Source organism: Triturus cristatus, chromosome 6, assembly GCF_964204655.1.
Source record: "Triturus cristatus chromosome 6, aTriCri1.1, whole genome shotgun sequence".
Lineage (NCBI taxonomy): Eukaryota > Metazoa > Chordata > Amphibia > Caudata > Salamandridae > Triturus > Triturus cristatus.
In genome coordinates this window covers 603962152-603987324 of record NC_140589.1, presented here as the reverse complement: position 1 = coordinate 603987324, position 25173 = coordinate 603962152, and the positions used below count along the sequence as shown (strand labels likewise).

The 25173-nt window shown below is 40.6% G+C and overlaps 1 protein-coding gene across 1 annotated transcript in view; it reads right to left on the bottom strand.

Moving 5' to 3' along the window:
- The window catches only part of NT5E (5'-nucleotidase ecto), a 559853-nt gene that overhangs the window by 198189 nt on the left and 336491 nt on the right, over positions 1 to 25173 (bottom strand). The window contains exon 4 of the mRNA XM_085611043.1: positions 12651 to 12848. Within this exon, the coding sequence (XP_085467169.1) occupies positions 12651 to 12848 (198 nt within the window). The remainder of the gene's footprint in view (positions 1 to 12650; positions 12849 to 25173) is intronic.

Below are 25173 nucleotides of genomic sequence, written 5' to 3'. Positions count from 1 at the left end.
GTTTTCTTAAACATTAAAGAGTATTTAATATTTAAATATATAGGAAAATGATTGAGTACCTATTTTTAAATACTAGAGTATTTTTATCATATATGAAAAGACAAGAGTATTTATATGTTTAAAAGAAAGTGTCCTTTTATAATTAAATGTAAGTGTATTTATGAATAATTTATTATATAAATAAATTAATAATATATTTAAAATATTAATATCAACATTAAAAAATATTTACAGTAATAATTATACCAATTTAACTTTTAAAAAATTTAAAAATCAGAAATAACAATTATAACTTACTTTTTGAATTTATTTCCCACGGTTTTCAATTGAAGTCTATGAGCGTGTTTGTCCTTTATTTATTTTGGCAGCCTCAGCATATACAGCCCGCGGAACAAGAAAATAAGGTACAGAAAGTGAAGTAAGAGGAAGTTTTGCAAGGAAAAGAGAATAGAGCCAAGGTAAGGAACATATTAAGTAATTTAACATTTATATAAATACAGTATTGGAGATTTAAAAACTTAATTAAAAATAATGACAGGAAAAAATTATTTATTTCACAATTTTATTTGCTTTATTAAACATGAAAAAAATAAACATATTTTTTATTAATTTTTCAAAGTAAGTTTTAATTTTTAAACAAAATATAAATATTTTATTTACATATATTAACATTTATTTACAGTTGAATGTAAAAAAGTAGTCCGCCATAAATAGAGAAGTACGCGATGACGTAAGGACGTGTGCGTCGACGTAATACGCCATTTTGCAGAGCATCGGAGGAGGAAGCAGCAGGAAGCTGATCTGCGTCCAGGTAGGAAATATTTTCTGTTGATATTATAGATTAAACCTTTTTAAGGGATACATATATAGTAAGGAAAGAATAAGGGGAGGTTGCTGGAAAACTAATAGATGTTTTAAAAGTTGTTAAACATGTCCACATTAATGTCATTAATACATGCCTATGTCGGGTTGCTGAAAGTAAGTTAGTTATTTCAAAAAAGTATGTAACTCTTTCTAAATGAAAAGTTACGGTTCAGACAGTTGTTTTCTTTGTTTCCGAAGATAAAGATGTACTGTCGATCTTCATTTCTTTGTACAAAAATTGTGCGTACTTTAATATTTTGTAAATGTAAAATTGAAATACAAATGAAAATTCAGCTGCAATGTGTATTAAGGAATATGGTTTTATTTCTATTTTATAGTTCGAATTGAGTTTTGGTGATTGGTTTTGACGGAATTTAAATAGGATTTTTGTTGAAAATTTGAAAAATGGCGTACCGATAATGATAAATGGTTCGAATACTATGGAACAGTAAATTTTGTAGCATTGGTTTATTTTTGATGAAATGAAGATTTGTTTGAAAAAATGCAAAAAACCCGACTTGTTAATTTGAAAAAAAATTTAAAAAAAAAATCTTTGTATGCCAATTGAATCATTGTAATTACTATAATTTTTAGCAAAGCAGGAAAGTAAGCAAATTCATTGTTTTAAAAAGAAAGAATGTTAGAAAGATTTTCGAGGTAGTCTATAGCCACACACAACGAAAACTGTTGTAAAATTGCCAATAGTCTCTCAGACATTTCCCTTGTTTTGACTGTTACTCGTGGGTTTAGACTACCTGCGAGTGTTTGTGCTATTCTCATTTCTTGGAAACTTTGCTCCTTCTTCAAAGTTTCCAAAAATGAGTAGAAGTTAGGATGTGGTTTTCCAATTGTATGATTGAAGGAGTTATGCCACCCCTCAATGGCATTGTTTGTTTTGGCCTCTCCCTCTAAACAACTCGTGTAGCAGTTCCACCACTCCACATGGAATCGTGGCTTCCTCCTGCGACCCGATCTGCTTAGGTGTCCAATCCATGTGTCCTCAAAGTAATTTAGAATGGGTGCCAATTTTTCCTCATTACTCGTATAATAAACAGATTCTATAATTGCAGTGTAGTACTCGTCCACACTTTCGGGAGGAACAAAACAAAGTGCAGTTAATTTTTTTAGTTCAAACTGTAATTTGCTATCCCGAGAATATTCTGCAACTAGGGATGTTTTTTGTAGTTTACGCCAAAATGCCTGCGAAAAATGGAAGAAACATCCCTGAATTTGGGTATCCGTGTACGTTTTGGTGATCACATTGATCATGCTCAATTCGAAATCGATTATTATTTTTCGAGGACTTGCAGATGTTTTGCTTTTAATCACTGATAAAAGTTCAGTGTATGTTGCAGAAGTCTTATCAGGTAGCAAACTATACACTAAGGGAATTACACTATTGTTAATCTTAGCATGTATAGTGTAAATTTGAGTGAAAGGATGGGGTGTACTTTTAAACGTCCCATCCATCATCCAAATTTCACTACTTTCTAACTTAGCAAGGTTACGGGGGGTACTAAAAATTAAAATACGTTTCTGAGGGTTTTCGTTGTCATGCAGAAGGAAAGGTTCATCAGAAAAAGAAATAGAAAGATCATGAGGAATTCTAATGTCAGAGAATGTATGTGGTGTAGACAATTGAATATTACTTGCCTGCTTTTGTCTCTGAATAATTCTTCTCAAATTGGGTATTATAGGCATGTTGCTAGCAACATGACTGGGGACATGCTGTGCAACCTCCCTTAAAATGGATCCTGTAGAATCATTGGAGGTGCTTGCAATAGCTTTCATCTCATTAATTGTCTCTCTGATTTCTACATCCATTGCAGAGGCAGAGTGGTTATGTTCTGTGGTTTTCACAACCAAATTATCAACAGTAACCGCTCTGCCACTGCAATGGGTAGTGTAGTATTGCACGCACCTCCAATGATTTCTAGTAAAACTTATTCTTTCCTTACTATATATGTATCCAGCATGGTTTAACAGATTTTTGCCCTTCCTGGATTTTATGAAGTTGGCTGCTCCAAGGCTAGACATTATCTGAAAAAAGGAGAAAAGATAAAACATTTAGCTTGATATTTTTAAATATTTGTATACAAAACATAACATGTACTCAATCCTTTCTTTTGTCTACTGATGCATCTTCATGGAGTAAGAATAGCAAATTGTTACCCCTACAGTATCCAACACTTACCCTACTGCTGCACCTTCCTGGAGTTAGAATAGTAAATTGATACCCCTACACTATCCAACACTTTCCCTACTGCAGTACCTTCCTGGAGTTAGAATAGTAAATTAATACCCCTACACTATCCCACACTTTCCCTACTGATGCACCTTCCTGGAGTTAGAATAGTAAATTAATACCCCTACACTATCCAACACTTTCCCTACTGTAGCACCTTCATGCAGTTAGAATAGTAAATTTATACCCCTACACTATCCCACACTTTCCCTACTGATGCACCTTCCTGGAGATAGAATAGTAAATTGATACCCCTACACTATCCCACAGTTACCCTACTGCTGCACCTTCCTGGAGTTAGAATAGTAAATTAATACCCCTACACTATCCCACACTTTCCCTACTGATGCACCTTCCTGGAGTTAGAATAGTAAATTAATACCCCTACACTATCCCACACTTTCCCTACTGCTGCACCTTCCTGGAGTTAGAATAGTAAATTAATACCCCTACACTATCCCACACTTTCCCTACTGTAGCACCTTCCTGGAGTTAGAATAGTACATTAATACTCCTACACTATCCCACACTTACCCTACTGCTGCACCTTCCTGGAGTTAGAATACTAAATTAATACCCCTACACTATCCAACACTTACCCTACTGCTGCACCTTCCTGGAGTTAGAATAGTAAATTAATACCCCTACACTATCCCACACTTACCCTACTGATGCACCTTCCTGGAGTTAGAATAGTAAATTAATACCCCTACACTATCCAACACTTACCCTACTGCTGCACCTTCCAGGAGTTAGAATAGTAAATTATTACCCCTACACTATCCCACACTTTCCCTACTGTAGCACCTTCCTGGAGTTAGAATAGTAAATTAATACTCCTACACTATCCCACACTTACCCTACTGTAGCACCTCCCTGGAGTTAGAATAGTAAATTAATACCCCTACACTATCCAACACTTACCCTACTGCTGCACCTTCCTGGAGTTAGAATAGTAAATTAATACCCCTACACTATCCCACACTTTCCCTACTGATGCACCTTCCTGGAGTTAGAATAGTAAATTGATACCCCTACACTATCCCACACTTTCCCTACTGCTGCACCTTCCTGGAGTTAGAATAGTAAATTAATACCCCTACACTATCCCACACTTTCCCTACTGTAGCACCTTCCTGGAGTTAGAATAGTAAATTAATACCCCTACACTATCCCACACTTTCCCTACTGATGCACCTTCCTGGAGTTAGAATAGTAAATTAATACCCCTACACTATCCAACACTTACCCTACTGCTGCACCTTCCTGGAGTTAGAATAGTAAATTAATACCCCTACACTATCCCACACTTTCCCTACTGATGCACCTTCCTGGAGTTAGAATAGTAAATTAATACCCCTACACTATCCCACACTTTCCCTACTGCTGCACCTTCCGGGAGTTAGAATAGTAAATTGCACCCCTTCACCATACAACACTTTCCCTACTGCTGCACCTTCCTGGAGTTAGAATAGTAAATTAATACCCCTACACTATCCCACACTTTCCCTACTGATGCACCTTCCTGGAGTTAGAATAGTAAATTAATACCCCTACACTATCCAACACTTACCCTACTGCTGCACCTTCCTGGAGTTAGAATACTAAATTGATACCCCTACACTATCCCACACTTTCCCTACTGCTGCACCTTCCTGGAGTTAGAATAGTAAATTAATACCCCTACACTATCCCACACTTTCCCTACTGCTGCACCTTCCGGGAGTTAGAATAGTAAATTGATACCCCTACACTATCCAACACTTACCCTACTGCTGCACCTTACAGATTTTGGAAAAGAAAATTGTTACATCTACAGCATGGTACATTTTAAAAATTGTTGCAACTTACAATGTTGGTCAAAATTACCTTTTGTTCCGAATTGGTTTTCTGGCAGACTCTTGTTCAGTGGTATTGGTGAGTCGGTTTGTGTAGACACTTTTGAGGTGATTTGTTGGGGAATGGATAAATAAATGTCTGGAAAAGTGAAAAATGAAAAAAATTTGAACACAGAACGATGTTGAGAAATGTGTTTAGTAAAATTATTCTAAAAAAAATTGCACATGTGATATAAGTTGCTGCACATAACTATTTCCGTAATGAAAAACCATTCTTTAGACATGAAATATAAATCTAAAATTTGAAAATATAATCATAATTGCATTGATTATTTCTTTGAAATTTAGCTATGTGATAGTTAGTCAAATATATTGAAGGTAAAGAATGCGTGCAGGAAAAAAATACCTTGTTTTTGAGAATTCGTTTTTGTGGATGAGGTGGTAGAGGATGTTTTTCTTTGTTGACTCAAAATTTTAGTTTTGAGAAAAAAAATCTTTTCTGTTCTGAAGAAAAGGCGATAAAAAAATAATTAACGGTGGGTAGAAATGTAGTACTTGAGTATCTTTAAAATTAAACAGACATACAATATAACTAGTACTACATGATACTGTCATAATTAAAACACATTACTGTAGTAGAAATAGAGATATTTACCCCTACCCTACAAAAAAATTATCACTGATGGTGTTCTTTCCTACAGAAGAAATTGAATATTGTTTCTCAAAACTATCCATTATTTTTCAAATTAGGTACGATACAGGAGGAATAAATGCAAAAGTAAGGATTAATAATGTACCGTTAAAATAAAATGGGAAAGAAAAAATACCTTTTCTAGTAGGTTTTTTGTTAACGTGCCTTTATCCTGATGTTTGCTGGAGGTTAATAGGTTTTTGGGAAAAGATGTTCACTGTTGGAGAAAAAAAAAAATAATATTGTTCCTTTGTCAACGTTGGTTATAAACTGTAAATTTTGATTTTTATGCGGTGTGATTGAGTATTATAAAAAAACACCATTGGCATACATAACTTAATGAAATTTTTACAAATACATTTTACAAGTAAAATCATGACACAAAAATTACATTTACCTAAACAATAGAGTTTGCCAGTCGTTTACGTGGTGGGGATGTCCAAATAGGTTCAGCTGATGTGGAATTTAACAGTCTTCCGATTTTCTGGTTGAGGGAAATAAATTACTTGTTTTAATTTTGTGTTTTATTTTATTTATAATATATTTGAAACAGTTCATTTCTTAAGTTTTTATTACTAAGTGAAAAAATATTTTTTGTGGTTTAAGAAAATATATTTTTCTAAAAACTATTGTTTTCAAATATATTAATAACTTACTAGTAGTTGCTCTGTTGTGAATTCCGTTCTCTCTCTGAGGAGGTCGCAGTGCAGGTGACAGAGGGTCAGCTTATTACGTCTGCTCTCTCTGCTAGTTGATAATCAACTGAGTGCAAAATGGTGTCTCACTTGTATTTATAAGTTTTACTGTGTGTCACTAATAATTTTTTAAAAAACTGCGTTCGTTGTGTTTTTTTTAATGCTTTGTTTTACTGTGGAAAATGATAATTTAAAAATGCTTTTTAACAAATATTGTTTTCATTCATTTGCTCCGTTTTGGCATCCATTTTGGAACATGTCTTTTGGTATTGTTTACATAGAAACTGTGGTAGGACAAGTTTTACAAGTGAGATGGTTAAAATGGCGCCTATGTGTATGTGTGTTATGTTTTAGTTGGTTTACTTACTTTGCGATCTAATCATGTTACAAATGTGTTTGTTCTGTTATTTAATTTTTCGTTATTTTTTAAAAACTTAGTAATGTGTGAAAACGGATTTTTATGGGGAAGTTTGAGTATTAATTTTAATACTCGAGTATTAATTTTAATACCCAAGTATTAATTTGGTAATGCGTTTCAGTCGATTTACGTACAGTTCTTCTCCACGTTTTAATACACTTCCCCACCCTAAAACCCCTAATTTCCCTGTATCCCGTGCCAGATTGTATTGTACTTTTTATTTAAAAAAAAAAAAAATCGCGTTGTAATGGTATGCGTTGTAATATACTTCGTTGTAACAGCACTTTTCATTATTTTAATAGGTTTGGCGTTGTAACAGAATTCGTTGTAAAGTACTGCGTTGTAATAGTACTAGCGTTGTAAAAAATGCGATGTAAAGGTATGCGTTGTAATAGCATGCGTTGTAACGTCATACATCCATTAAAAGGTCATGATAACTCCGGTGGATTGTCTAGTGGAAATTTTGAATAATCCTAAGATAGCGCAGAGGGTTAAAATGCCTGTTGCTAAGAACGTGTACCATGCACACGGTTAGGAGGTAAAACCTTTTCCTACCAAGCGCCTTTAACGTGGAACCAACTCCCCCTACCCCTAAGACAATGCTCTGATTACCTCAAAGACTCTGAAAACCACCCTCTTTTTGGAATAACATCTTACCGCCTATCTTTCACAGGTCCGCAAGCGCCGAGAGACCCCCTTGGGGGTGATTCATGCACTATATAAACTATTTAACATAACATAACATGCAGATAATAAAGTGCATAGAATGCAATAAGGTCAGTTGGTTACTGCTTCTATAAGAGAGCTCCTTTTGTTACTTTTTGTTTATAAGTCAAAATCCTAATATAGAACACTGAGCTATTAACTCATTAAAAAGCTGCATGCAAACTGGAAGGTATATGTTAGAGCTATTTGTTTTTTATGCCCAGTCTTTCATTATCCTAACCTTGCCAAAAAGGTTCATTTGGGTAGAAAACATTTCTCATTATAAAAGAGAAAACCCCTAACAATGGTGTTATGTTTTACATTTTGAATTTGTGCTTTTCCAGAATAAGGACTCAAACTATATTGCCTACCAGTATCTGACATGTCGCTCCTACACTACACATTGTAGTCCTGTCTCATGTAACATTTCCTATACACTGATTTACACACATATGATTGTCTGTGTGCAATGTGTGTGTGATGTAAAGTGCTCTGACACCTTACACTGGTATGAGTGGTGCTATAAAACTAAATTCATCTGAGAGATAGTGGCTATGGAGGCTAGAGGGGCATTGTTTAAGGGTGCTAGTGAGGGAATCTGTGGCAGAGGTGGTCATTGGGGGGGGCGGCAACAAATATTGTCAGACAGGGTGCCACCAGTGTTAAAGCCGGCCCTGCCTTTGTGCATCTGCGGGGTCCCCGGTGGCGCCGGGTGCACCATATCCATCGCTTGTATGGTGTGCTTGTCCATGTTACGCCTACATAGCGCAAGCTGTCTCTACTGTTCTCAAGTACCAGTTGGATCCATAGAGATTTGGGTTTCTAGCGGGCTGGACTCCTTGCTAGCGAGACTATAGACTCCCAGTGCGTGCTTCAATTCTAAATAAAAGAAGAATTGAGACTTGCATAGCTAGTATTCCTCCATTAGGTATTTAAATGGAACCATTTGGTTGCAAACTCAGTCTCTATCCTAATGGGGGGAAATGTTTGACGTGGCATAAGTGGCACTCCTCAGAGGAATAATAGCCGGCTTACTCCAATCAGTCCTAAGCTCCAAATCCTCTGCAAGGATGTCGAGAATTTTAATAAATCTCTGAACAGATTGCTTGGGATTGGTCAATAGACCAAGGCATCATCTGCATATAGTGATATACGGTACTCAGTTTCGTTTTCCCACCTGAGTCCCCTAAACTGAGTGTCCCTCATGACCAATTCTGTTGGCAGTTTAATTGTGAGCAAAAAAGGAGGGGGAAGAGGTGATAACACAGGTGGGTCCCTCTACAAATGTCCCCAAAAGCGCCCATTCAATCTAACTCTGGCTCGTGGGGATAGTAAAGGAGTTTTTTACACTTCCAAATTTAGGGACCAATATTCATTCTTTCTAGAATTCTGTGGATAATGGGCCATTCCTCTGAATCAGAGGCCTTTTCAAAATCCATTTGGACCAGAACAGGGGGATCAGATCTCTTGTCCCTATGTGCCAGGGCTAAGTCTACGAATGCAGTGTCTGATTCTCCTAGCCGGCATAAAGCTCTTTTGATCTGTGTAGACCAACAATCTCATCACCCTCCCTAGCCAATTGGCGAGAGCTTTCACCATTATTTTAACCACTGTGATAATTAAGGAGATACAGTGATATGAGGAGCATTTGGTTGGATTCTTACCAGGCTTGGGAATTACCACCACCGTGGCACCCCTGAGTTCCATAGAAATCTCTTCCTTTTCTAGGAAGTCTTCGACCATACCCAAAGGAAGGGGTATCATAATTGAAGCAAGCCTCTTGCAAAATTCTGTGGGAAAAGCTTTGGGCCACAGGGCCTTCTCTGAAGACATGCCTTGCAGGTCCAACTTCTGCTCTTTCTCCAAGAGTGGAGCATCTAGCTCAGTCTTAACTTCTGTTGACAGCCTATCCAACACCAGGTCTTCCACTACTAGATTCTGCCTTTATGCATATCCAGGAGGGCTGGATTGATATAATGTTCTGTAATAAGAGGCAAACAACTATGAAATCCCATCCACCAAATTTATGTCTTCACCAGAACCATTTCTCAGATTAGGGGATTCCAGAGTCTTACTTGCTAACCAATATATTAGTTTACCCATCTTGTTCCTGTATTATAGACTATCTTGGGATGCTGAGAGAGCTGCCTTGGAATTATCAATGAACATCTGTTTGAGTCTATCTCTGGTGGCTTCAAGCTGGCACCAAACAGTCTTGTCTCTGGCAAGGCGTTGCTGTTTTTCAAGGGACAGTATCTGAGTCTCCAACTCCCAATCCCCCAAAGCCTATCCTTCTTCCTCCCCGAACAACAATTGCCAATCTTGCATCCGTTCTTCTGCATGTATATACACATCATCAAAAGCATTCTGGCAGCATTACAAACAGCCACAAGTTGTTAATGTTGTAAATGTGTGCACTTTTTTTTATACTGGATTAACAGTAATGCAAGTTGAATTTATAGGTCACTCTACTTCCTGCGAGCGCCTGTCCTAACAAACAGTAAAGGCTTTGCATTACTAAATCATACAGTTTTGAACATCTTATAACTATGAATGCATAGCTTGCCTTACCAAGAGACAATCCTCTTGCCCACAACACTTTGGCAATATAAACTGGCAGTCTAAAAGTTTGCACAGCAGAGGATTGCAACTACTTGTCCAGTGGACAAAATTTACATCTATCCCCAAACAATATGTCTTCACAAATGGGAAGTTTATTTCTTCCAAAATAATTGAAAGCTCCGAATGCCCTAAGACTTGCCTTTGACACTTCCATTGGAAAATACATTCAAACCATAAGGATTTCCAGGGGACATTCTGAATCTCTAGAAAGGCAACGAACAGGGGCACAGAGAGAGGATAGTGGGCCAGTTTAGCTTTTCAGGCAAACCACAATCTGCAGGTAAAGCTTTTAGAGGTAAAATTCTCTTCCCCATGTAGCGTGTTTGAGGGCTCCATTAAGATATTCTGATGAAAGTGGAGCCGAGGAAAGACCTAGAGGGGTGAAAAAAGTAATTTAACAACTTTAATAGATGCAAGCAGATCAAGGCAATAGGCAGCATGCTATGTTACGACTATGATTTGTAGGGATGGAAAGAGGGTCAGATGTTGAAAGTGAACAGACAATATACTCACTGTTGCTAATATTCCATTGCTAGGGTTTTGGGCAAAAGGAGAAAGATGTTTAACTTTTGTCACTTTGGTTCATACACTGATATTGCAACTAGTCAATATATTATGAGATCAGTTCTTCACAGCATTGTTAAAGGCACCTAAGGACAAGAGATCCAAAGGACAGAAACGCTCCATATTTTCAAGGACAGTTAAACCTGTTGGGGTGACTCTCATGCTGCACAAACTAATAGATATAGGGAAAGCATATAAATTGATTTCAAAGATTAGTCAAATTAATTTATTGACAATTTAAGACTTTATATTAAGCCGGAGAACAACAGAATTTGGCAAATGTGTTAGATGCCTGCTGGAAAGAAGAAGGATGCCTGCACAAGCCTGGATAGGCAGCTATCAAGCATTTTGCAAGGTCAAAAGGGAGTGCAAACTTTAGACTTCACACATAGAGTTGCAAACTTAACACTTTGTGAACTCTGACACGCTTCCCAACTGCGCAAAGGTTTGTTTTGTTAGAAAATACTACTGCATAAATACCCAACTTAAAGTTGATTAAGATAGGAGTGCATTTCTATTTGTGGCACAACCACAATGGCTGGCAGCTCAGATTGTTTAGCTTTAATGGAAATGTTTTTGAATGGAGCAAGTCAAATGTTGGCAGACCATCATAAAGAAATTTGTCAAACTCAGTTTGTCAAAGAGATGATTAGATCTACATTTGATTTCCTTGATGTATTTCTTTCAGAGGAGTGGAATGGATGAAAACCAACTGCTTGAAACTCAACTCGGAGAGGACGGAAGTGTTGATCTTTGGAAACAAGAACTCCCCCTGGGACTCCATCTGGTGGCTGTCATAGCTTCAACCATCAAGTAACCTGGGAATTATCTTAGACGACAAACTCAACATGACCTCACGGGTGAACAGAGTCAGCTCCTCCTGCTACTACGTATTCTCAGAAAAACCTTCACATGCATTTCTAAGATTACCAAGTTTACCGTCACTCAAGCCCTAGTTACCCCAGACTAGACCATGGCAATGCACGCTATGCTAGAATCTCCAACCACCTACAACACTTCGGACCACCCAGGATGCTGGAGCTCGACTCATCCTGACCTCCCTAGGAGCACACGCAGAAAGTCATATCTCAAAGAACTCCACTGGTTACGCATTCACAAATGCTGCCAATTTAAACTCCTCCCAGTTGCATACGAGGCACTACACAACACTGGAGCAGCATACCTGAATAGCTGCCTTCACTTCCATCAACCCACCAGACACCTATGCTATGCCTGACTTTACCCATACTGGGCCGCTTCCTCTGCGAGAGCGCTTCTCATGGTATGAACCTAAAAGACCTCTTCGATCATCCAGTGAAGGCCTAGCCTCCATTGCTAAAATCAAATTAGCTAGGATGGGAGGCAGGGCTTTTAGCACGGCAGCCGCACGTCTCTGGAACAAGATCCCCCAGGACTTGAGGCTGGCCGGATCCTTGATGGGGTTTAGAAGAGGCCTCAAGACTTGGTTATTCGCCTTGAACAGACAGCAACCCCTTGTTTAGCTGAACTGACTACTCAATACGCTCCTACCACCTCTGTCTCTGAGCGCCAGGATACCCGTTGGGTGATAGTTGCGCCATATAAATGCACTATACAATACAATACAATACAATACCTTGCACACACTCTGCAAAAGTAGAAAGGGTGGCCTAGCCTTCTCCTACACCACACCCAAAATATGGAACAGCCTCCCTCAAACACATTAGGGCCTCCTCCTCACTTCTTGAATTCTGCAAGAGGCTAAAGACCTGGCTCTTCAACTAGCCCCCAACAGACGACCTACACACCTGCTTCAGGCAATAAGTCCTGTTCTACAAATCCATATAACATAACAACACATAAGAAATGGGTCTACCTACCTGTCAAAACAGTCATTGCTCTATTAACGTCAACTGAAGAGGAGACAATTTTTCGGTGTGTTTTTTTGCGCTGGAATACCTAGGACTGATTAAAAAAGTGTAACAACATGGGGCGGTGACCACCATAGGCAAGGGGTTGTTTCACTTACCTTCAGGAATACTGCTGTCCAGTAGAATAGGATTGCCAGATGATTGCACCACATTTCCTTGATCGTCAAAGTCGACTTTTAAAAATCCAAGGTACTTTCCAAAAGCGTAAGCCTGCACCACAGGCACAGCACGGCCATCATCTGATGTGACCATGAACGGATAGGGACCCGCCGGTACTTCACTGGAAGGTGGGGAGCCTAAAAAACATGAGAATTCAGTTCAAGACGAATATCCCACAAGCAGTAGAGAACTTCCAACATACTTCCTAAACCATGGAGAACATCACGACTGTGTGGAAGTTTCAGTTTAATGACACACATTAATGACATACTGTCTGACATGCTTTAGCCACAAGATAGGGAACCTTCAAGTGAACACACTTCAGTCAATAGGACGCTGATGCTTTCACCCATCCGAGCTTACAGAAAGCATTCGACAAAAAACACAAAAAGACTTTATGGCAGAATTCTACTGTCAAGTCTTTTTTTGCATATTTTTTCTCCCACAAGTGTGCTTTTAGCAAACGATTTCCCATGCTACTTGTGTGCATTCAACAAAGGAAGAGCCTATCGGCTGCCTCTTCTCGCACTAGGCAAGGGGTCAGATAAGCACTCCCTCCTTTAATCTCCACATTCACTTAAACGCTGGACTCTGCGCCACTAAGGAGATTAAAAAGCGGCTTTGCTGCCATAACAAACACCCAGGGACAGGAAACCTCCCTGACGTCCTGTAGCGCTCAGGATGTGCAACGCGGCAAGAGTCTGGAAACAATCCCTCAAGATAAGTAAATCGAGCTTTATTTAATGAAGTAACAGAGGCGAGCAGCCCAGCATTTTCAAACCCAAAACATTATGCAACCCTAGGGTGACCAACTTGCATGGTTGCAAGTTCAGGACAGTGTGTGTAAAAATGCAGAACAAAGGGTACATCATTCAGGACAAAAATTCAGGACAGAAAGTCAAAATTCTGGACAAAACTTTGGGACAGAGGAGGAGGTCGCGCAATGATATATAAGTAAATAGACAACCAACATAAGTACAAGTCAAAATAAGTTTATATTACGTTGAGACAATTGTGAACTTCACACTGTTACCTCTGGTACCTAATACTATACACTACTAGCAGCAAAACACAATGTATTGATACAGGGTGCTGTTACGCTAGGTGCAGTTCCCATTCTGCTCCCTCAATTGTGTAGGAATATGTTCGGTGAAAATAATTGGATATTATAAAGGACCCTAGCAGACATGCAGGAAATAGTCAAATCTTGCAGGGTACTCATGAGTGGTGTGAAATAACGTGTCCACACGTTGCCCTAAAGGTGGTAAAATAAATCACTTTATATCTTCTGGTGAATAAAATCAGGATTTACTCTGGAAAATCACTTCCAAATTAGACCATACATGGAGTTCAGTTTTATTATTTCTAACATAAACCTAACATGGGTGCCAGGCTTACCCTTGCGCATACATCCTACATGTAGTCACCTGCTTGACACGAGTTTACACTGATCATGCATGGGAACTCCACCTTTGCCACCTCCTACACCCATTCTCCAGCCACTATGTAAACAGCCAGTGAAACTGTCCACAGGAGAGGTGGGAACAGATATTAACTCCAGTCCCTATCACATGCAAGTGGTCTACAGGCTTTAAACGCTCAGTGCTCACAACTACCGTGATCTGTAGGTCACAAGTAAGGCCAACTCACGCTTTCATCCTTTCGAGGGCGGCAAACTGAGTGCTATTAATTTAAGTTTCAGAAACGCACCTTTTTTTATCAGGTGAGCCTGTTTTTGGAGACATTGAGATGAAAGGTCAGGAAACACACTCACGGTATCACTCTAACCACCCAAATTACGGACAAAAGGCGTCCGTAAGAGGGATAATCACGGACAACGAACGTGAGTTCCAATTAACGGACAGTCCGTGAAATTTACGGCTATATTAGAAAAAAAGTAAATGCCATGGCCGACTGCGTTATTTTGTAGGCACATGCACCAAGCATGCACACCTACACGCATGCACACCTTTTAAATTTGCGGATCCAAGTTGGGGCAGCAAATAAAAAGCAAAACAATGGGGACATTTTTTTTCAAGCACAGGATGTAGGGGAGCATCACGGAGGGTGCAGGTGGGAGGAGCTACAGAGAGAAGGGAGAAGTATCAATAGGGGAAGAGCAGTGGAGGCTCCTCCGCTAAAGTGGAGGAGCATCCCCCCACTACCAGGAAGCAGATAAAAGAAAGGAAAAAATAAAATGATAATAACATAGTGTTATTATCATTTTCTTTTGTCTTCCTGCTGAGACAGCGTGCGTGAGGGGGCGGGGCTGGGGAGCAGGGGAGGAGTGGTAGAACAAACCTAAGTGCGCAATAACTGTTTGGTTGGTCCTCCCAGGCCGCCCAAAACAGTCATGCGCACTTCCCTGTTCTCCAAGCAGGCTGCAGAACAGCCTGCATGGAGAACATGCCCACCCCTCGAGCCCCTTGTCACAGCACTCAGACCAATCACAACAGTGCACTGCAGCATTGTCATTGGCTGCGGGGAGCATGGAAGCCCTGGCACGTCCTGCTTCCTCAGAAGAAGCCAAGAAGATGATGGGACGGGGCACAGGAGAGGCGGCTTTGGCCGGCTAGCCGGCTGGCCGAGAGGTAAGTGATTTTTTTTTTACCCAATGCCCATGCCCCTTGGCCCCCACCCACCCCACTGCTGCTTCTAGGCAGCAGCTGCGACTGAGAAAGACACAAGAGTGAGCAACATGGAGGGGGCAGGGGAAGCACATGGGTAACACTGAGGAACAAGAGGCGCAGAGAAAGTGAACTGCACAAAGGAGACAGCTGAAAAACACATACACTATCATGGAATGTGTAACTAAAAAAGAAAAAGAAGTGCTTGAAAAACAAGCATCAGAAGCTTAGAAGCCAGCTAATCAAAAGAGATTACAAATAGGCAATGCTCCATGGGAGGGACAGACACAAGATTGTCATGATGGGACACAGATAAGAAGACGGCAAGTGAGTGTGAAAGGATTGCAAACCAATGGTAAGGAATGTGCACGCTCCACTTCCTTGTATTTTCATGGTAACGGCCACAATATGTCTTTTGCAACAAAATGAAAGCAATACAAGACGATTCAAATGGTAGTAAGCACTACACAACAAGTGCACATAACATAACAAAACACTACCATGTATAGAAACAATTAGCATTCTATCATCCAAGTACAAGAAACCAATTCAAGAACACAATATTAAAGAGCATAACAACCCTTAGGAATACACAGCTTTCTTTGCCGATGAAGCCCGACCATGGCAAAGATTTCTTTTAAATTTCTAGGAGGAATATCTGTGGGAAGAAGGAGTTCTTTCCTGATTCTGTCACCAGACTCCAAGTGAATAGCAGGGGCGGCTCATCCACTGGGGTGGAGGAGCATCGCCCACTGCTTTCTCGCAGTGCAAGAAGCAGAAACATAAAATAAAAATAATAACTTTCAGTTATTACCAGTTTATGTTTGGATGTGGGTAAGTGGGACTGCTCTACGAGCAGGGCAGGGGAGGAGTGGTGTGCCCACCCCTGAGTGCGCAAAGACTGTTTGGTCAGCCCAAACCAGTCATGCACACTCTGCCCTTCTCTGTGCAGACCGCCCCGCGTGCCCCCTGCCCCTCCACATGCGAGCCATGCCAGCCGTGACAAGTGAATAGCTCAACCACTAATAAGTGCAGGCCTGTAATCGGTGACGTGGCCTACATAGCAAAAATCAAAAAAATATGCACAACATTGGCCATTGCATCTTGTTAATTAAACTACTCAGATAGCTGCTGGGAAATCACTTTCAGCAGTAGGGCTATTCCAGTAAGCAGCAATTAATCTGCAAAAGCTGATAGAAAGGGTGCTGATCGTGTATACAGAGGCTGATGCACATAAGCAGTTACAATTCATAGAATATGAAATAACACAAAAAAGGGCTTGATATCAAGAACATGGCAGCTTCCTATAAGCATCAAAACCACCAAACGAGAAAACAAAGTATTTCCTATGACTTGAGGAGACTGAAAACTAATCATCGGTAGTCTAGTAGTTTGAAAAGGTCCACTTTGAGAATGTTCAGATTTAAAGCATTACACTAGACAGTCAAAAATCTGAAGAACATACCACTTTGGCAACAATTCACACATTCCCTGCCTTGTACCACCCATACCTGGAGTGCCAGCTGCCTCCCCACAATCAACAAGATTCCTTGCACATTTCATATTAGGAGGCAGAATCAACTAGCATATCCTTCGTTTGAACCTGAAAAAGCCGTGGCCCTAAATGCTTTACCTTTTTTAGGCCCCGGCTAGACAGCTCATGCCCCTTTGTGGTCTATAGACATTACCAGCATGCACATGCTGTACAGTGTGGGTAAATGGAACCAAAACCAAAAAACCTTTGATGCATTGCCGTTCATGACATTTTGTAGGCGCTTGCACCATGCATGCATGTGCCTATCACATTAAGCAGGTGTTTTGTTTTTTTATTACCAATCTGTGTTGGATCTAGCAGGCGAGGGCAGTGGAAGCAACATAGGGGATGGTGAGTTGACTGGTGAAGTGACATGGAGGAGGGTGGATGTGGAACACCAAAACAAAACGGGAAGGGACGCAAAAGCAACAAGGGAGGACAGGAGTGAAAGTAACACAAATGTTACGGGAAAACATCAAGGCGGGAGCAGGTGGGAGAAGCATTGGAGAGAAGCACATGGGTACGTGCAAGACAGAGGGTGGGGAAAAGCAATCAGACACAGAGAGCATCATGGAGTGCATTTGGAGAGAGATGTACATGAGGGAGTGTAGTGTTCATATATAATTGTAATGGTACCTTCATGTCTATGATGTGGAGCGTGGGGTGGAATGTACATTGTCATCATCATGTGTTCCAACCAGGATGTCAGTTATTACTGGTGTCCTGGGGTGGAGGTTGTACCGTCTGGCGCTCACCTGTTTCTAATTAATAAACCTTGTTTTCATAACTTATGTTCCTACGCTTCTACAATTGGCGACGAGCGGAAAGAAGCAGCTGGCATTTGAACCCACGGAGCAATTGAAGCGGAAACATCGTATTTGTTTTGAATTTCATCGGCACTGACGTCCTGGGGTGGAGGTTGTACCGTCTGGCGCTCACCTGTTTCTAATTAATAAACCTTGTTTTCATAACCTATGTTCCTACGCTTCTACAGGGAGACGATTCTAAAACACACACACTCTAATGGAGTGCTTCAGACAAAAGAAAAAAAGCAATGCTTGAAAAGCAAGCAGTGGAAGTAGCGATGCCAGCCAATCAAAGAGAGTGTAAAGAGGCAATGCTCCATGGGAGGGACAAACACAAGATTGACAAGCTGAGATATGAGTAGGAAGAAGGCAAATGAGAGTGACAAGGAAACCAACTAATTATAAGCAATGAGCAGGTTCCAAGTCCCTCTATGTTTATGGTAAACAACAATATGCTTTGCAACAGACCGTGCATGTGCTGTCTAGTAGGCTCAACCTAAAACAAGCATTGGCATAGCCAATAGGTCTCGCTTTTGGGACCTTATAAGTATTTAGTTATGCAGCACAATATCCTTGGTGCAACAACATCAACTGTTGCATAGCTAAACACTTATAAGGTCCCAAAAGCGAGACCTATTGGCTGATGGAGTAGGAGGCATTCCAAGAATATGCTTTGCTCTACCCCGCCGTCTACACACTGCAACTGTACAGCTGATCAATTCTGACTTGAAGACATGAAAGTGAATCTCTCTCTCTGCTGACAGAGCTAAGAAGAGCAATGCTGGTTGAATGAAAAGTAGATTACACATGGACTGGACCAGATGTGCAAGAAAACAATGCATGCGTGGTCACGTAGGCCAGACCCTGCAGTTTACCACAACCCCTTCACATGAATTCTATGTCGCAAGTGCTGAGGCGTCTGCACCCCCACCATGTGTTCCAGGTGGCATCTTGGACTACTGTCCAGTGAAATGGAATGGAGCCGATCCAGTCTCTGTTCCTATAGAACTCCTGAATAGATGCGTCTTAGAGGTTTCGTAGGGTCGTTGCCTTCTGAATATATGCTTCGTAGATGTTTTGCAGAATGTTTGCCCACAACTCCTGAATAGACGTGTCTTAGAGGTTTCATAGAGTCGTTTCCATCAGAATATATGCTTCGTAGATGTTTTGCACAAGGTTTGCCCACAACCCCTGGATGGACGATTCATGGTGGGTTTGCATAATGTTTGCTTTCTGCTGGAGCACGGATGCCCTGGGGTGGTAAATTAATATTTTACGGGCCTTGCAGCTCTGGCATGGCATGTTCTGGTTCCCTGGTTCGTAGCTCTCAGGATTCTGAGCTGTTCCTCTTTGCCTTGACTTATACTAAACTTTGAGATCATGTGAGTATCCTCTTTGTGAGGGGTGCTCCGCACTATTTCTACATGTGCTTAACTTTGGTACATCTTGCATGCGCACATGCAGAATGACCTATGAACGTGCATGCGTCATTACGCAAGTATGTGTGTGCCCGTGCAAGCACGCTTTCACAATTCCACCAGGATCTGTTTGTTTAAATTTACCGATCGGAAATGGATCAGTAAATAGAATTTTAAAAAGTTGCGTGAAAGTGCTTTTTTAAAGTAAAAGACTGCGGAGTTTGGTGTGAGGGCAACAGAAGAGCAAAGGGGAGTAACCAGGGCAGAGTGAAAGCAGCACACAAGGGAGAGTAGCACAAGGGGGCGAAAGGTACACAACCGAGAAAGAACAACACAGAGCATGGGGGGACACAGGTGAAAGAGAGAAACATGGCACACTTGAGGAAGGAAAGGCCATGTAGGAGAGAGAATAACACGGAGTACTGGGAGGGGAGAAGGGGGCTGGAAGAGGGTTTGGAGAAGCAGACGAGCGCGCACATGCAGAATGACGTATGCAAGTGCATGCATCATTACGCAAGCACGTGTGTGCCAGTGCATGCACGCTTTCACAATTCCACCAGGATCTGTTTGTTTAAATTTACAGATCGGAAATGGATCGGTAAATAGAATTTTAAAAAGTTGTGTGAAAGTGCTTTTTAAAGTAAAAGATGTGGAGTTTGGTGTGAGGGCAACAGAAGAGCAAAGTGAGTAACCAGGGTAGAGGGGAAGCAGCACACAAGGGAGAGTAGCACAAGGGGGCGAAAGGTACACAACCGAGAAAGAACAACACAGAGCATGGGGGGACACAGGTGAAAGAGAGAAACATGGCACACTTGAGGAAGGAAAGACCATGTAGGAGAGAGAATAACACGGAGTACTGGGAAGGGAGAAGGGGGCTGGAAGAGGGTTTGGAGAAGCAGACGAGCGCGCACATGCAGAATGACGTATGCAAGTGCATGCATCATTACGCAAGTATGTGTGTGCCCGTGCAAGCACGCTTTCACAATTCCACCAGGATCTGTTTGTTTAAATTTACAGATCGGAAATGGATCGGTAAATTGAATTTTAAAAAGTTGTGTGAAAGTGCTTTTTAAAGTAAAAGATGTGGAGTTTGGTGTGAGGGCAACAGAAGAGCAAAGTGAGTAACCAGGGTAGAGGGGAAGCAGCACACAAGGGAGAGTAGCATAAGGAGGTGAAAGGTGCACAACTGAGCAAGAACAACACAGAGCATGGGGGGACACGGGTGAAAGAGAGAAACATGGCGTGCTTGAGGAAGGAAAGCCAATGTATGAGAGAGAATAACACGGAGCACCGGGAGGGGGGGCAGAAGGGGGTTTGGAGAAGCGAGACAACTGGAAAACACCTGGACTCTCATGGACTGCTTAAGCAACAAGTGCAATAGGTAGGGAAGAAAATAAAAGTGACACGGCCGCGGGAAGAAAATGAAAGTGAGCGGCCTCGCGGCCGCGAAAGTGATCGTGCGCTGTAAGGGTGCCGCGAGCTAAGCAATATGCGCGCACCATGATGAGAGAGGAAAGCCAGATTGCGCCTCTGCTCGTTAATTGTGCGCGTAACCGCATGATGTATGCCACCCAAAAAGCTGTGGTAGGACTCACTAAATGCCTCGCCAGTGCAGCGCATGCGCTGGCTCAGGCGAGACCTAAACATGCAGCGACGCTAGATGCAATGAAGCTTTCATAAACAGCATGAATGTTGTGTCTCACAAAAAGTGAAAACAGCTTGGGGAAGAGGTGATAAGATTGGGGAATAAGAATTAACCTCAGTCTACTAGGTAATATGATAATGAAAGAAATGCTTTGTGCCATATTATGTTTTGTTTTGGGCTCTACACTTAATTTAGAGACATCAGACAATAACATATACGTCTTTAAAAACCGAGTCACAAGCAACATTGTTTAAGGTGGTAAAGTAGCACTACTCCAGCTTTTAAATTATTAAGACAGTCAGCCCAAACCTATGCAGAGTACTATCTTAAAATTTTGCTTCCAGTGGCCATTTTGTGATACAGTGCTAGTTCTGTTCAATTCTTTCAAATCATTGCCATAAATGCCAGCAAATGTATTTTATTTCCTGCAGATGTTGCAGAACATACTGTTGCATGAGACTATTACAATTGCTGCCACATGATTAACGTGTCATGAAATTAAGAATTTGGGTCACAGTGCTTAGTTTGTAAAATGATAAATGCCAGGGCCCAAAGTTTTTTTCAGAAGCCCATATGCAGTACTATTCAAAGTCACCATGGTGAATACCCAGGACGCATAGTCTTGATTCCACATTGTGCCTCTTTCATCCACCACCAGACAATGTCTAACCCTTTATCTCACTCCTGTACTTTTTCACCCTTGATCTAAAATTTTAAGTTATTGAACAATATATCTACTATAATAATTACTCTATTATCGAAAGCCATGTTTAGATACCTAGCGATTTGGAATAAAAAAAAATATAGTTGGACAGATAGGTAATGCTCACCATCTTAAACAGCACAGTGATGAAAAAAGCAGCGCTTGGCATACTATTTGAATCTATTGGCCTGATACACAAAGTAACAAACACTTGTGAGTAAGTTTACACTTTGGAGTAAGTTTACTACTTTTCGGTATTCACAAACTACGAGAATACGTTACTGTAAAAAACAAAAAAATACAGTAGTATGTCCAGCTCTACACATGGCACACCACTGGTACTGCAACACCCTCACATAGAAAATAATGGAAGCAGGGACCCCAAAAAAATCCTATCGGAAATAATGTTAAATTACATTAAATTACTGAAAATTGTTAAAAATATAAATGAATATAAATGAATGTGAAAAATACATAAACATTTTACATATTTATTTACACAATATTTCTCAAGGATATTTCCCGGATTTTTTTGCCCTGCTTATCAGTCCAGTGAATGATCAATGTGATAGTTCTTTGCATTCTGCACAGAAGGAGATCATATCTAGCTCCAAAAATGTGCTGTAAGCAATCATCCTCTAATAGCTAAGGGATTCAGTAGTCAGAAACACAGAATTATGGGTCCTTACCAGAAACACCATTTTGAAGATAGGCAAATTGTATGATATTGTGATAAATTATGGAACGATTCTGCAAACGAAATAAAAAATGTATTGTGGCTGCAAAACAGCATTAATGTCTCTCAGATGTACGCCTTGGCTTTAAATTCGTTCCTGGCTTTTGTTTTATAGATTTTGTTATTGTTACATGAAACAAAACAAATGACAGATGATCTTTATGTTCCCAGATGAATAAAACATTAGGCGTGGCCTTGTTTGGTCTCATCACCCAGAGCAGTGCATGTATTTGATGGCCACCTTTCCCCCTAGCTCTTCGAGTCTTGATCTAATCCGCATTGATATTGGTTACGAATCTGGAAATGTGTATATGAACAACAACAAGAGGACACTGTTCCTATAACAGGGTGCAGAAAGTCACCCATGTTTTGGGGTGCAAAAGTCACCCATATAAAATTAGGGGAAGAAAAAGGAAGAGAAAAGGAAATCCTAGGGATGAAGAGTCCATAGAAAAGGAGAAAGGAAAACTCATTCTTTGTCCTTTAGTGCCCTCACACACCCCAAGGGGTGTCATGCTTCATCATCGGGCAATTGCTCCTCGTAGGGCCGGCTCTGCAATTCCCTACGGGTCCCCCGAAGGGTCACTTTGTCGGAGATCTTTTCAGGACTGCCGGATGGTGCATGAGGGTGTGTGAAGGAGGGGGTCTTCTGAGGGTAAGAGAGATGCGTGCAAAGTGCTACAAAAAATCATAAATAATAAAGGGTAAACTTGCAGCTTAGTTGTAGACATTTTACCCTTTGTAGTAAAAATATATCGCCCCAAAGGCACACTATGCCTAGGTGTCAGAGGTCATGGGTCAACATGTTTCGCGCCTGGATCGCCATAAAGGTCGGTGGCGCTTCTTCAGGACCAAAATCATAAAAAGTGTAGTGCACGCGAACCAATATACATCACATTAAAATACCCTCTTTTTTCTTCTTGAGTCAGGGCAGTGCAGAAATCTGTATACTCTCATTGTGGCTACAGCTGTGTGGTAGAGACTGCTCCTGACCGTGCCTAGCACTGTAAAAATGTAAATCCCCTTGGCAAGAGCAATGGATGCCCGCATATAACCGGGAATTTCACAAGGGTGTTCCGTCCTCTGAACCTACCCCGTCCAAGTTCTTTCCTTTATCTCCCCTGCACTTGCAGTGCCAAAGGAAGAGCTACGAAACTGAAAACAAGGTCACCTGGTCGTCGTGCAGATGAACTTTACCAAAAAAGAAATAAACATTCCTAAACCTGTCGTGCAGCAATGAAGCAAAGAGCCCAAGGATGAAGTCAATATAAGGTGCATTTGAAAAAAAAAACCACACACAGTACCAATGATTAAAGGACAATTATGCACCCACAATTTATCACTGAGAAAAAAGTACGAAATTACATGCCAGAACATATTGGCATTGGCTCACCGACATGAAAACTGCCGTAAGTAATAAAAACTGCAAAGAACAAAACTCAATGCACAGAGCGCATATACACGGTCTACCAAATCAAATAACATATGAAATAATTTCACTTACAATGGCTAAGTGAAGTATGCATCAACTGAAAGGCTTTGTGTCTGACTCAGTGGTCACATGTTCCAATTCCAGCAGGTTCACTCCGCCTTTCATTCTCCTGAAGTCAATGCTATTTAGTGTGATAACAATATACATCCATTGCTTGGTCTCAAAAGACTTGTTAGGGTGAACATGGACTTTACTTGTTCAAGTTATATGTTTTCGTTATTCTAATGGTTTTAATGTGTATTGCAATTTGAGGATTTTCACCAAATGCTTTTGTTTTCAAATTTTGAATTGTTATATTTATGTAAGACACTGAATGTAACTGGAATGCAAGAGATGAACTAGAATATATATAATGTGATGGCACACCAGAAAAAAGGAATGGCTAACAAAGATAGGGTACACACCTGGAAGAGAGATAGAGAGAGAGGGAGAGAAAGAGAGCAATTAACAATCATGTTGAGTTTTGTTTGGCACACAGTGCCATTGCTGCCCCTATGAACACCAGACAATGCACAGGCGAGCCAGATGCAATGCAGAAAGGAGCACCAATTAGCCACCACCATCGACACACATGATTGTGCTTTTTTCCAGAATATCCTCACAAAATATCCTTTTGATTGCACCAAAATATACTCAAAATAACAAAGATGATCTACTAATTATTACACTGATATTTGAACTGCAAAACAAAACCCCTGTAAACACAACACAGTCCCAAAAAGCTATAGCTCTAAAGTATTTTAGCACATTATCTAGCTACCCATATCAAGGAGAGGCCACTTACCTAGGAGCGTGATGCACCATGATTTAAGATCATGTTCCGTTTCACATCCAGGTGGAAGCATGCGACCTCAGACTTACTATGATTTTGCATTGGGTTGTGTCACTATTGTGGTGCAGCTTGACGCAAAATGCATTTGGACATTTACATGCAACGTTGATTTGCGTGGCTCTGCATGATTTAGGTGATACAAAGTACCAGTGCATACCGCTGCTTTTCTTTACTTTGTGAGAAATACAAAAATGGGCAACCCAATAACCCCTTGTGAGCTTGGGTAAAGGTTATAGAAAGGTAAAGGGCTTACAAGGGAATTAAAAAAACTTAGTGCAAAAATAATTGTTTGCAACTAAATTGCATCAACACTTAAAGAGAAAGTACAAAATCATATTATGCAAATGAGTGTCTGAAGAGGAGACCATAAGAAGCAACATATTAATAACAATGTGAAGAGAGAAACGGAAAGAGCAGGTGTATCTAGTGATATGGTTGAAAAACAAATGTATGTATAAATGCATAGGAAATAAAGGGGTACGGGGGAAAAGATGGCGGCCGAGTGAGTTTGCAGTAGCGGACGTGCCACTTAAGCACCGTGGGAGGCTTCTCATAGAATGAGAATAAGAATGGACTAGGGGTGGAAAAAAGAAAAGATTATTTAAGGAAAAGACTGTGCATCTTTCTGAATCCTTACCTGATGCTCTGCCAATGCAGCGTGGCCCTCGG